The sequence below is a fragment of the Lepidochelys kempii genome, chromosome 6, assembly GCF_965140265.1.
Source record: "Lepidochelys kempii isolate rLepKem1 chromosome 6, rLepKem1.hap2, whole genome shotgun sequence".
NCBI lineage: Eukaryota > Metazoa > Chordata > Testudines > Cheloniidae > Lepidochelys > Lepidochelys kempii.
The window spans coordinates 32,284,674-32,298,787 of record NC_133261.1 but is presented as its reverse complement, the minus strand read 5'-3'; the positions used below and the strand labels follow the sequence as shown (position 1 = coordinate 32,298,787).

Sequence of the window (14,114 nt, the reverse complement as noted above, 5' to 3'; positions counted from 1 at the left end):
TTATTTTGTGTTTGCTGCAGCATTTTACGCTGTTTATTCTCAAGCATCCTTTACTATGCTCAGAGAGAAAACACACATCACTAAAGAATCAGGATGGATGACAATGGAACGATGATAGTAACACCATTATGCCGTGTCTTACCTCTTGTATCCCCATAACTGCCGTGTTTGCCTCTGATTATTTCAACCTCAAGAAAGTGTGCTGCTTACTGTTTGTGTCAGGAAGGCAAGATTACTGTGTGCAAGGTTAGCATATCAAGTATGATATACATAACTCCTGTGCGATAGATGTACCCTTCAGCTAGCTCCCTTCTTTAATTTTAATTCAACAAGAAAAGAACACTCTGGTTGCATTAACATTAAGCATGTGCTGAAGTGCTTTGCTGAATCAGAGCCACTCAGCACATTGCAAGATCAATCTCATAGGGTACCTTAGAACAAAAAGTTTATGTTAAGAAGAGGTAATGCTGTTTATCTGTGGCTAATAAAAATAATTTTTTCTACTTTTTGTTATTCATCCTGCCCTTCAAGATGAATTCGGGTGAGGGTCTTGAACAACTTTACACCAAATAGTTTGGAGCCCTTCCTATACAAATAGGAATTTGTTTTCTTCCAGGATGGAACAGCACAAGACTAAGGACATGAGTGCCCTCACTGAAGTAAGTGGGACTACGGACAGTATGTAAAGGTAAGCATGAGTAATGAGTAATTTGGAAGAGACAGGGCCTAAGTTGCTTGGAAATCACAGATCTAAAATCTCTACCTGGGGAGAAAATTGCTAAAAGTGCATTAATGATTAGTATAAATTTATCAAGCCAAAAAAATAGGCAATCATTCCCCAAAAAGGACAAAGAAGATGCTTTCCTTTCAAACATCTAAGTTTCCATTTTTCTGGATCATACTCTCATAGGTCCAGGGTTGCCCTTACACGTTTGTCTACAGACCTATATTCTGAAGTCCAATTTCCTCACAAAATGCAAGGGTTGTATAATATAAAAAGTACTGTTCTCCACTTAAAACACTAACATGACTTATACCTAAACTAAACAGACAGCCTAAAAAGAGAAAAGACTCACACAAACTTAAAGACAGGCACAGCCTGATCCAAAACTAGCTATAGCAACGGGAATCTTTCTATTGACTTCAATGGGCTTTGGATCTGTCCTAAATAAATTGAACAGTAACTAAATCCTTAATCTGAATTCAGTTGTTCATTATCTAATTATTTTAAAAAGAAATATTTACATAATGAAATACTGTATCAAATTATGCTCCATAGAGGCAAAATTCACCCTCATGACAGGGGAACAGTACAAGGGCTATGCACATTAAGTCCCACTTAAGACTGATAATGAGGGCATAGGTGGGACTTCAGTGCTTCAGCACAGGGCTGTATTGCATCCTACATACATATCTGTACTTTTGATTTCAAAATTATCACACACACACACACACACACACACATGCAGAAAACATACATGGAAAAGTCCACGTGATTCACTGCATGGAGATAAAATGCCTCATCCCTGGGGAAGACACTTGCTACTCTGTCAGGAGATGGGGACAGAATATGCATGGAGAAGGGATTCTATTGTCTAAGGGAATTATGCCTTCTATGCTTACCGGCCATATTTAGCTGGAATTTGTGCTAGATCCATTCTGTCCATGTTTCGTAGCAGAGGGAATGACTGTCCTGTGGTTGTAATAAGGGATATTTCTTTGTGGCTTTTGAGTAGAATGATAATACCTAGTTCTTCATCAGTAGTCCTCAAAGTGCTTTACAAAGTAGGTCAGTATCATTAACCACATTTTACAGATGGAGAACTTAGGCATAGTCTCAAGAAGGTACCATTCTGCAGTCCAGTGACAGAACTGAGAATTGTACCCAGGTCTCCTGAATCTTTGTCGAGTGCTCCATCAACTACACCACACGGCCTCTCATATAAATATATTTAATGTATTTTTCAGCCATAGAACATTCAAGCCTTTGCAGCTGTCAAATGAATATGTTTAAAGAAAACAACACAAACAAAAGCAAATATAACATTAATATTACCTGGGAACTACTGTTTTGATGTTACTCTTGGAAAAAGGGATCTCCTGCTGTGGCCATATGCACATTTATACAGACTGAAAAATCTGTTAGCCAATACCACTAGCTGGCAACTATTTATGTCTGAAATGGGAACATAATCAGTTTTCATTGGTTAAGTCCAAGCTGTGCCAAATTTTATATTATGACTAAAAGCTTGGCCAAAGGCAATGGCAAGTAGCAGAAAATTGCTTACAGTGTTACATGCCAGATTACTTGAATGATTTGCATCAGGTCTGCAGGAGGGTTTGGGGTATTAAAACTTAAAATTTGGAACAGTCTTGAAATGTGGATTTTTGTTATTTGCAATATGACACAGAGGTGTGGGTTATGATACAGCATGGACTGACTAAATGAGACAATTTTTAATCTAAACAGCATGAAACTTTTAGGAAAAGTTCAGTTTGAAATGCTAGTTTTTTTCAATTGAACATTTGGAGAGCCAACTGATTTAGATTAAATTCTCACCCCTGCGTTTCCAGTATTGTTGCCATTGTACTAAATACAGCTATACAGTTTGTATTCCAGATGAACTGATCTGACTACAAGCCGTTAGTATGATTCTTACCCCAAGATAAATCAATATTTAATATCCCCTGCAACAGCCCCAGTAGATGATTTTAAACCTCGCCTCCATCCCATTTAGTTACCTTTAAAAATTCTTTATGCCAGCCTTCACAGATGACTTCTGAAAAACTAGTCTATAAAAAGCAGCCTGAAAATAATGAATTCAGACAAAGAGGGTTTTTTTCTTCTTTTTAATCTTCGTGAATTGTGCTGATCTCTAAATCCATCTCCTTTAGCTAATTCTTACTTCTCAGCTAATTTGAGGAACACATAAATACTTCCTCTAAACCTGAAATATATTTGAAATATAAAGATAGATAGATGATAGACAGATAGACCCTGTGTGATAGTGGAGATAGAACGATAGAAGGAAGATCCCGTGTGCTAGAGAGAGAGAGAGAGAGAGAGAGAGAGAGAGAGAGAAGGGGACCCATGTGCCCATCCCCAGCCATATGTGCTATAAGGTAGGTCTGGTGATAGGACTTTTGCTGATGGAAGCTGAAAGAATGGGCCCACCAGTGTCTCCACCCTGGTTACTTCAGACCAGGATTTGCAATTCTCCTCCCAGAGGGTACCAGGCCCCAGGCAGCTCCTTCCCATCTCCTAACCACACAGGCTATGGGAAGTGTTCAGAAGCAGGAAGGCAACTCAGCCCCAGGACTTCAAACATGATACAAATTCACCTCAATTTTGAGCTCTGGAATGGGCACATACCCACGGTTGTGCATACAGGGTGTGCTGGGTATGCCCAGGCACACCCTAATATCTCAAAAAAGGGGGGCTTTGCATTTTAATTTAATCGCCAGATACGCTCTTTTAGTTTTAAAGTATGAACCGTTGTATTATGCAATAAACGCCAAATTGCATAACACAGATGTTGTAGAAATGTATAGAAAGCCCGCGTTTGCTCACAGCATGCGTCCCCACTACTGCGGCGCTGCATTACCATTGGTCCTCCCCTCCCCCTCCGACTACCATTCTAGAAAATTCTTTGACCTATATAAGTAGCCACATCAGGCATGCCCAGCACAGTGTCTACAGTGTTCGTAATCTTTGTCGCATGTACTCTACTGAAATAGCATAACAAGCCCGTGGCTTTACGTTTTAATTCCATCGTATGATACCCCCTTTTAATTTTAAAATATGGATCGGTTCATTGTTAAGATAAGAAAAGGAGCAGACAAACTGAATTATAATGAATGTGTTGATACTAGTGCAAATACCTCGGACTCCTCGGTTAAGAACTTACATGAAGATAATGCTGCCACCAGTTCCAGTGCATGCAATAAACTGAGTAATGACCAACAGAAACAGACTTTGTCTCTTAGTTCAGGTCAGTGTAGTTCCTATTCAAAGCCATCAAACATTCCATCTGATGACCCAGTCTGTGATATTCCAAAAAATAGATTAGAACGCCGGTCTCAGTTATCTAGAGGACCTTATCAGCCTAGATTGAGCATGTTTCCTAGAAGTAAAATAGGGAATAAACAAAGAAGTTTTCAGTCCGTTTGGTATGAAAAGTATAGGTGGTTAGAATATAGCCCATCAAAGGAAGCAGCATTTTGCTTTTACTGCCGTTTCTTCTCCTCTAATGATGCAGCAAACAAAGGTCACACTGATCCAGCATTTCTTGATAAGGGATTCAGAAACTGGCATAGGACTAATGAATGTTTTAAAAACCACCAACTGGCAAAATCTCATGTGTTGAGCTGTTCTTCATGGTCAAGTTTTAATGAAGGGGAACCTATTGATGTATTGTTGGATGAGGTCAAGCAGGCTTACCTGTCTAAACAACAAGAAGAACGGTGCCATAACTGAAGCGTAATGGAGCGACTGATTGACATTGTTCTGTGTTTGGCGAAAGGTGGGAGACCATTCAGGGGTCACAATGAAAAAGCTGACAGCTTTGAGAAAGGTTTAGTTCTAAATCTTGTCAATATGCTCCAAAAATATGATTCCGTAATGACAAAGCATGTGCAACAATCTCCTCGAAACGCTACCTATCTGAGTAATCGCATCCAAAACGATTTAATTGTGGCCTTGCACAATGTTGTGCAACAAAAAATTGTGTCTTCACTAAATGGAAAAATGGTCTCAATAATTGCCGACGACACTACTGACTGTGGACACCATGAACAGATGTCCATTGTGATGCGGTATTTTGACAATGAAAAACATAGTCCAGTTGAACATTGTGTGTCTGTTCAGAGACTATTAACAGTTGATGCTCAGTCTATTTTTGACCAGTTAAATGACATCCTTGACATTCTTAAAATTGACTGGTCATCAGTGATGTCTGTCTGTTTTGATGGCGCATCTACTATGTCTGGATGTACTGCGGGAGTTCAAATGAAATGTAAAGAAAGAAAGAGTGAAATACTCTATGTACACTGCTATGCTCATTGTTTGAACCTCGTCCTAGTAGATGCATGCACTTCAAGTAAACAAAACAGAACCGTCTTTGATTTTTTTGGTGTTATTCAGACTCTGTAGTAATGGAGAAGATTTCAGAAGAAGTAGGATCCCAGTTGAAGACTTTGAAGTCCCTGTCAAACACAAGATGGGCATGCAGAGCAGAAGCAGTGGTTGCTGTAAAACAAAACTACTCCATCATTTTACAAGCTTTACAAGAGATTATCAAAATAACTCGCCTTGCTGACGCTAAAATAAAAGCCAGGGGCCTTATCCATGAACTAAATTCATTCAAGTTCATCTTTGCCCTTCACATGATGCACCCTATTCTGCAGATGGTGGTAAAAGTGAGTAAGGCCCTTCAAGCTCCAGATCTCAACTCACTTACTGCAATGACAGGTGAAAAGCTTGTGTAAACTCTTTGGCTGCGATGAGAAGTGGCCCAGAATATTTTCAATTTATTGTCAATGACAGTGTGAAAATGTGTGTAGAGAATGATATATCGATTCCCCCAGTTAAGAAGAGAAAAATGTCCACTTGTATTGATGATGCGTTTGAGTCCCAGCATCACTTTGATACAAAAGAGGAGCAGAAGAGAATAACTTAATTTTACCTCGTAGACTCAATGATTACCAGCATTGACCAGCGATTTGAACAGGAGACTTGTAAAATTGTGATTGCAATGGGAAAACTGCTGAGCTTAGACATTGGCAGGGACGATATGAGAATCATTGCCAACAAATTTAAAGTGTCCTTGGATGAGTCGGAAACTGAAGTCGGATTGCTTCGGGGTTATGACGGATCTGTTCCTAAAGGTAGCACTACGAACACCACCAGAGAGTGGCTTGATTGGCTAAAGGAATTGGATCGGTCTTCCATGTTCCAGGCCTTTTACAAATCTATTCAATGCTTTGCAGTCTTACCTGTTACAGGCTGTTCATGTGAAAGAGCCTTTTCAAAACTAGCACATGTAAAAAACAAACTAAGTACTACAATGTCCCAACAGCATCTCGACTCACTCATGATTTTGTACATTGAACAAGAATTGGCTTCGTCAGTTAATTACAATGATGTGATTGAGGAATTTAAGTCCATAACACCTGGTGAGCGACGTCTCATTCTCTAGGACAGGAAGATGAAGAAACCTTAATTTGTGCTGGTCAATTTGGGTTAGCTCATTATCTGGTTAAAGATAAAGATCATGAAAATTTACTGTATCTTTGTATACACCTGGTTATCTCTACAGCAAAAATTTGGTATTTTGTGTCTCATTTTTTAAGTTTGTATTTTTAAGTAAAGTTTAGTTGTTAATTTAAAAAAAATTAAGTTTAGTTACGTTTTAGTTTCTTTAGTTTGTTTGATGAACAAAAATAATGTCCTTTAAGACTGATTTCAGAGTAGCAGCCGTGTTAGTCTGTATTCGCAAAAAGAAAAGGAGTACTTGTGGCACCTTAGAGACTAACAAATATATTTGAGCATAAGCTTTTGTGAGCTACATTGTAGCCGATGAAGTGAGCTGTAGCTCATGAAAGCTTATGCTCAAATAAATTTGTTAGTCTCTAAGGTGCCACAAGTACTCCTTTTCTTTATGACTGAGTATTCAATAAATGTTCGCCTTTAAAAAAAATTAAAAAATAAAATTCCCTGGGTGCACCCTAATGAAATGTGCTGGGCACGCCTATCCACATACCCTAAATAATTCAAGAACTATCAAGTTGTGAACATTGCTAGCCTATCTAACCAGGTGATCTTGGTATTGTTACTCTCCTCCTCCATTCCTATTGTTTATTATGCTTATTTCTTTGTGTCTTGTCTTAAATGGGATAGCAAGGGGAGGAACCACATCTACCTTTGCACTGCTCAGAAGCTGCACAATGAGGCCCTGATCCTAATTGGGCCCTTTAGTTACTACCACAATATCAATGTTAAACAATAATAACGAGCCTGATTTACTTGTAATGCAGTTTTTACTTCCTTTTCATTTCCCCTACTCCCCACCCATCTGTCACCTCACACAAACAAAAACAACAAGATATAAATTGTGCATATTATTTAGAAAAACATTTGGCATACAGCTTAACTGTATCCTCAGACTGAGGCAGATTTAAAGCCGGTCAGAATGCCACAATATATGAAGCACACATACAGTATAGCAGAAACATTTTTTTAAAAATCTCTTTGTATCATGTATGTTTTAAAAACAAATTCTACCTTGGAAATTGTGAGCTATGTTATTAATTAATGGAGATCTCACACACAACAGCAATGTGATGAGATTTACGTTGTTGCTGAGACAACATTTAGAAAAGTCCCCGCAAAAACACAGCAGGGGTGAGCAGCAGAGGAGATAGACAGTGATGGCAAAAGCACAGTGTATTCCTAGATTGCAATATAGTGTCAGTTCAATGCATTCTAGGGACAGAAAAACATTCCAGCTTGTCACAATGAGGTCAATATTACAGTAAGGTAAAGAGTTCCACTTTAATGTTACATAAGAATGGCCATATTGAGTCAGACCAATGGTCCATCTAGCCCAGCGTCCTGTATTCTGACAGCGGCCAGTGCTAGATGATTTAGAGGCAGTGAACAGAGCAGAACAATTTCAAGTGATCCTTTTCCTGTCGTTCTGTCCCAGCTTCTGGCAGCTGGAGGCGTAGGGGCACCCAAAGGATGGGATTGGATCCCTGACCATCTTGGCTAATACCTAAGACGTATGATGTCTCTAATAGCCTTTGATAGACCTAAACCATTGTACATCTATCAAAACTGCAAGTTCTGCAAGTCAGATGCCAAGGTGGTTCCTAATGCTATGAAAGGGGCATTCTCATAGTAGTAGGAGAGTGAGGTACTAACACAGGCCCTGATGTAGGAAAGCACACAAACACATGCGCAAGCTCCTCCCCATACTGAACGGCACGTGCTTAAGTGCTGTTCGGAACAGAAGTACTGGGGTATTTTCTTTTTGTAAACTAGATTCTGCAGATCCCAACGAGACACTTCCAGGTAGCTGTCGAAAGGAAGTATGGACAGAGACAAAGGGAAATGGCTTGATAAACTGAGCAAATGACCCATCTGCCTCAAAACTCTTCTTCCCTTTCAAACTAATGCACGCAGTTATTTTAAATTCCTCATCCTGCAACTCATCTTTTTTATGCACACAACATGTGGTATATATTGATAAGCTACAGCAATAAAAATACAATGAGGCATGGCAGGACATTTTTTTTTGGTTGGGAAGTGGTTCGCATGCCCCACTCTATATATTGTAGACAAACCACTCTGAATAAAATATGAGCGTTCGTTTTTTAAGAAAGTATTTGTCTGAGCAGTTTCTTTCAGAAATGAAGAGTGTATTAAATATAACTGGCCTCCATTTCCCTAGGAAGTAAAATAAAAAAACAGAAAAGGAAATAAAACCGTTCAGGACAATATATTGCCCGTATTTGGAGCTTTGAGTTTTTTGAGAGGACGGGAGGAGTTCACAGGTACTTCATTAATAAGATGTTTAGCAGCAATGATGTAGTGTGATCTGGTTGCTTCTACCGAAGAATAAAACATGGGATGTATGCAAAGAATGACAAGCAGGTAATCCCTTGATAAAGGAAAATCCCTTGGGAGGAGGAATGTATCAAGCCAGCCTAATCTTATTCATGAAAATCCAAAAAGACTGATTGGCATCAGGCTAGGAACAGAATTCTGGCAAGGAGCTGGCAACTGAATATATTTTGGCAACCTGCTAAACTCTTGAGAGAACAGGAATTTATACAGTACATGATGTCTCAGTGACTCACTGTGTCTACAGTTCTAATGCATATCCTTCCAGTGATGGCATCTATCCGCACTGGCATCTGAAATACAGCAAACAGTGTTCCTGCACTTTAGAAATAAAAGGGAATAAGCATGTAAATGTCTGCTGCACTAAACAACAATTTATAAAAAAAAGAAAAGTAGGAGGTGGGTAATAGTGGCCGTCTCAGGGAGGTTGTTGTGATGATACAAATGAGCGATAGGGTTCCTATCCAGCTCAAGAAGTCCTCTGGGAAGTGACGTCGAAAAAAAATGCACAGCCTCATGGTCAATACAGGCTTAATCTTAGACACAAGTGTCCACTCCCCTTCACTGCTGTTTATTAAATCACTTTGGGATTGGGGGGGGGGGGGAGGAAGGAGAGCTTTCCAAATCGCCATCTCAATGCTCCCCCCTCAGTCAATGAAGATCAGCAACTGAAGATCAGGAATTTGAAATGTTTTGCCAGTCTTTCTTCTAGAAGCATTTGCAACACGGGCCTCACAATAAAATTCTGGTTGTCTGTAGATTTTCAGGATGTAAGCTGGGCAATTTCAGGTTTGACATTCTTTAGGTTTTAAATAGTGCTACAGAAACAGACTATGTTTGAAAATGGTTTTAACATAAATAATCTGATGTTGAAGATTATTTATCTTCCTGATACACATTTCCATTGTGATAGGCTTGTTTATGGAGTTAATATCATATGACTAGAGATAGACTAACTATTTTTTCCAACGAACTTGCTCCTTTATATGTTTGCAAACTACTAGTAAACAGACTTTGATTATTACAAATGTACTGGTAACTTATATTTGTTCAAACACTCAAGGGAAACATTCCAGCCTATGGGTTTTTCATGAGTTATTCACTTTCTTTGTCTAGTCATATTGTTCATATTGTGTAACTGGTCACCTAATTCTTTTCACAACATGCAGGAAGTGACAATTTAACCTGCTGAAATTTATTTCTTTATTTAAACCAAAATGTCTAAGATAGCATAGACCTGGGATTCTGCCCAGAAATAGGCAGTGGAGTAAGCAAACTACAACAATGGAGAATGTGATTTCAATTAATCTCGCTATAAATACACCTTGAGAATTTAGAGGAATCTTGAGTTTAGGAAGTAGTTAGGTATCAGATGGGGTAATCCAAACTCATCCCTGTTGTACTTAATCAGTCACTGCAGTCAATGGAATTACTCTAGGAAGAAATTTGGCCCAGTTGTGTTTACCTAAAGGAATGTATGGGGAGGGCATGGAGATGAATGGTAGTATGAATTGCTTGCCGGTGGATGTCTGTGGTTGGACATAAATGTGAAAGAATGTGTGTATGTATTCTAAAGCTCTTAGATGAGCTAGTGAGAGAGGGAAAAGTTTTACCTTATAAAATGTGGATAAGCAAAACAAAACCTGGAGTAGGTTTGGATATATGTCTGGAAACTCTCTTGAACAGCTTTGTAAACAGGCTGCATGTGAGAATATATGATGATTATATTATTATGATCGAGGCAATGGCACTCGCCACAATGGCTGAACAATGTACCACACCTTCCTTGGGGAAAAACTGCCCATGCTGATTTAACTAAATATGCTGATTTTTCAATATTCACTTTCATCAAACTCTGCCCTTTTGGATTTGTTTCTACTCCCAGATTTAAGAGCCATGGTATACATAGAAGAATGCTTTTTATCCTTTCCAAAGGAAATACCCCATGTGAGTAGATTCTGCATTGCACTTGTGCTGGAAAACAGATATCATAAAGGGGCAAAAAATCCTCTTAAACTATTACAAATGAGGTCTTAAACCTGGCAGCCCTTCAGGTAGGCCTGGCATCAGAAATAAAAATAACTTCTTGGTTATGTTCTGCCATCATCCCGACATACCATAATGGGCAAACAATTTCAAGTACTATATTCAAATGCAAAAACTGGCAATTAAAGGCAAAAAATCAAGTTTGCTTCATTTCCGAATATAATAATTTATATTTGAATGTTGATTTGTGCAAACTGGTAGCTGCTAAAAACTTGACAATTTTACCTAAGGTTAATACTGTACAGGTTCATATACTGTTTCTTATATAATACAGTATTATATCATGCAGATTCTGTGCACTGTGCATTCTTGTCTTACATACATACACTATTTTTACTGTTATAATGGTTTGACATATCTTTGCTGACCTAGACTTTCCATAAGTTACATTCTCTTCCCTCTAAGGTATATGTATTTAATAATTGAGCCAACAGCCAAGTACTATATATTTTCTTTTAAAATAATCTTCCTTAGGTGTAATTTTGGGGATTAGGCAGTGAACTACAAATCTAATTGATCTGAGCACAAATGCACACCACCAACTTTCTAAAGACCAATTCAGGGAATGAGGCAATTAACCACAAGGCTAACTTAGATGCTAAGGGATGCACAACAAATCCTTCCATAGGTGCAATTCAGAGTCTGTGGTACTTAAGTACAAAGTTAACAGCTGCAAATTTTGGTGATCTATATATGTGTCATGTAATTTTCACTATTTTTTCACATTGTAATACTCAAATGGTATAAGAATATTTTACTGTGTTTCATATAAATGATTTTCATGTACCCTGTCTGGCATATTCAAAATAGCATACATGAAGCTACACAAATGTATCTGAGGTTTAGGGGGGAAAATGAACGTTAAGTATATATTGTATTATTTAAGCATATAAACAATGAAAGACTGTGTCACAACAACATGTACTTAGGGGCAAACTTAAGGTTTCACATGCAGCTTTAGCATTGCCTTTCCTGATTTTGATATGCTTTTTTGGAGCCACCCTTGATTAGAGTTCAGTAGCTACCACCCTCTGCACCCATCCACTGTGGCGCTGCTGGCCAAAGAAAAGAGGGTGAAACTGTGCTCCCACAACACTCCTCCTCCTTTGGAGAGGCTAATGCCAGCAACAGGAATGGCCTTACACAACCATTATAAACCCTGAGTGCCAGAACTCTGAATGTCCCTGTGTATATATCCACACCTTGCACTACCTCCCACACTGGATACACACACAGAGGTGAAGTAAAATCTTTCCCTAAACACAGACTGTGTTTCTTATAATGTAAATTCCTATAACCATTCCTATTGGTGTAGATTCAAGCACATTTTTCCTGAAAGTCAAATTTTGCTGACTTGTTTTCCATGATGGAAATGTGTCTCTTTAAAAGAGACTGTTACAGACTCGGAGATCGCCTTTCTGCAAGATGCTCCATTTTTAATTTCTGCATGACAAAGTTCTATTTGCATCAAATAAATTCATCATCGCACTTCTGCGTGTGTGAGTAACATTGTAATCATTTAGCGATTCAAAGACAAATCTAATTCCTGAATAGGCCTTAAAAAACAAAAAAACAAACACTGTGGCCTATTGTTATCCTAGGAATGGCCTGATTTAGAAAGCCACTGCAAGTGAACATGATAATGCACGTAACAGCAACCATCCCAGTTCACCAGTACCCTGGGCACCTCAGAAGAATGACAAGAAACCTGTGTGGTATAATATGTTGCATGGGAAGCTAAGTCTAAAACATGCACCTACCCTCCTGAACAACGTGATCACAATGCTCCTCTCACTTATTGTTGTAGAGTAATACTGATCTCATGACTAATCTTAGCCTGTCATGCAACAATCAATCTCTCAATCAATTGTATAAATAAAATAAAATTCCTCAAGCTGCAATGCTAAGTATATAAAGTCCAGCATGTTTTTCAGTCCTAATAAAAGGGGGCAGTATTACATCAGTTGATAGTCTGATATTTCTTAAATGTATGAGGGAAGGATGCAAATCTGCTGTATTTTACAGAAAAATGTATTACTGCCTCTTGGACACATACTACTTTAGTGCCCAGGGATAAAATATTCAAAAGCATTTTCAGTGCGACTTCAGCATCTAGTCACTCGACCGCTTCTGAAAATTTTTACCTTGAGTCACTATTTTGCTTTCTACATTACTAAGGAATTTTGTGAATTTATGAACATTTTTTCAAGTAGACAGGATAAAACACTGACACTTAAAATTGCAAATGGAAATACTGCAGTTGTAAATGCTATTTTATAACAACTTACAGTAGGGCCAAGATTTCTAACGTTGGACGTCTCAAGTTAGGCTCCTAAACGCATATTCATACACGTAAAAAAGGGGAGTGAATTTCAAAAGTGCTGAGCACACAATAGCTTCAGCTGGAGACACTGGGTGCCCAGGCCACTTATATTCAGGTGCCTGAATATGGATTTAGAAACCGGACTTTAAGCACTCACTTTTCAAAATTCTGGTTTACAGATATTATTTGGAGTAATAAACAGCTTATTAAAATGGACAAATCCACAAAATATTTCAAGTCCCATTGTGGCAATACAGTGAAGATCACTGCTGGGATTTTCATTTTTAACCATTCAGAGGTATCTACCTCAGCCATAATTATTTAACTGAGATAAAAATACAGCATGATAAACAATATGTGTGTGGTGCCTTCTATGGCCCAAAAATCCCATAGAGAGGAGTAGGACTCCTGCCAGTTGCTGGGCTTCTTTGTGAAATAAGCTTCTTACCTACTGAGCACCAGGATTACCAAAGGACGTAATATCCTACCACCCTTCAAGGACACACAGAACACAGCTGTCCCTATGGCTATGGTAAATTCCCTAAGTCTTTACAATGGCATGAGTATGTGTCTTCTCTCTCTTCCAGAGATGTTCCAAAGAGAGAATTTTGTTTAACCTTTTAGCAGCCTACTTAGACAACAAGCTCCGTGGAGCATCTGCCTGTTTAGCACCTGGCACAATAGGACTCTGATCCGTCATGGGGTCCTCTAAGCACTACCACAATAAAAACCATTTTGTAAAAACTGGTCATTTGTGCTAGATAGTACTATTGATTTGTTAACCTGGTTGTAAAGTATATACCTTGGAGGTACAAATGGAGTTAAGAGCAAGCAGAGAGGTCTGTAATTGTTCACGCCCATAACCTTTGCTGCCTCTTCTTCAGTGGCCCAAAATATGAATATTGGTCTTTTATTTATAATTAAAGATTCTTCTATCAGAAATTAACACAAAAAAGGAGAGAAAACTTTATTAAGAAGTTTTTTGTTAAAATCCCAAAGCATAATAGAATAGGTAAATTCTTGCAGAGCTGAACTAAGTGTTTATGATTCATGATTGTTCATGAAAGTCTATAAAATGACTGTTTCCTTAGACTATTATTTCCATGTCTTATGTTTGGA

The 14,114-nt window shown here is 38.4% G+C and overlaps 1 protein-coding gene across 32 annotated transcripts in view; it reads right to left on the bottom strand.

Moving 5' to 3' along the window:
• The window catches only part of SOX6 (SRY-box transcription factor 6), a 445,713-nt gene that overhangs the window by 50,414 nt on the left and 381,185 nt on the right, over positions 1–14,114 (bottom strand). For 26 of the 32 annotated variants that reach the window (XM_073347430.1, XM_073347431.1, XM_073347425.1 and 23 more), the window contains one exon: positions 8,863–8,919. The exons of the other annotated variants lie outside the window; for them this stretch is intronic. In XM_073347430.1, the coding sequence (XP_073203531.1) occupies positions 8,863–8,919 (57 nt within the window). The remainder of the gene's footprint in view (positions 1–8,862; positions 8,920–14,114) is intronic. 32 annotated transcript variants of the gene reach the window in all.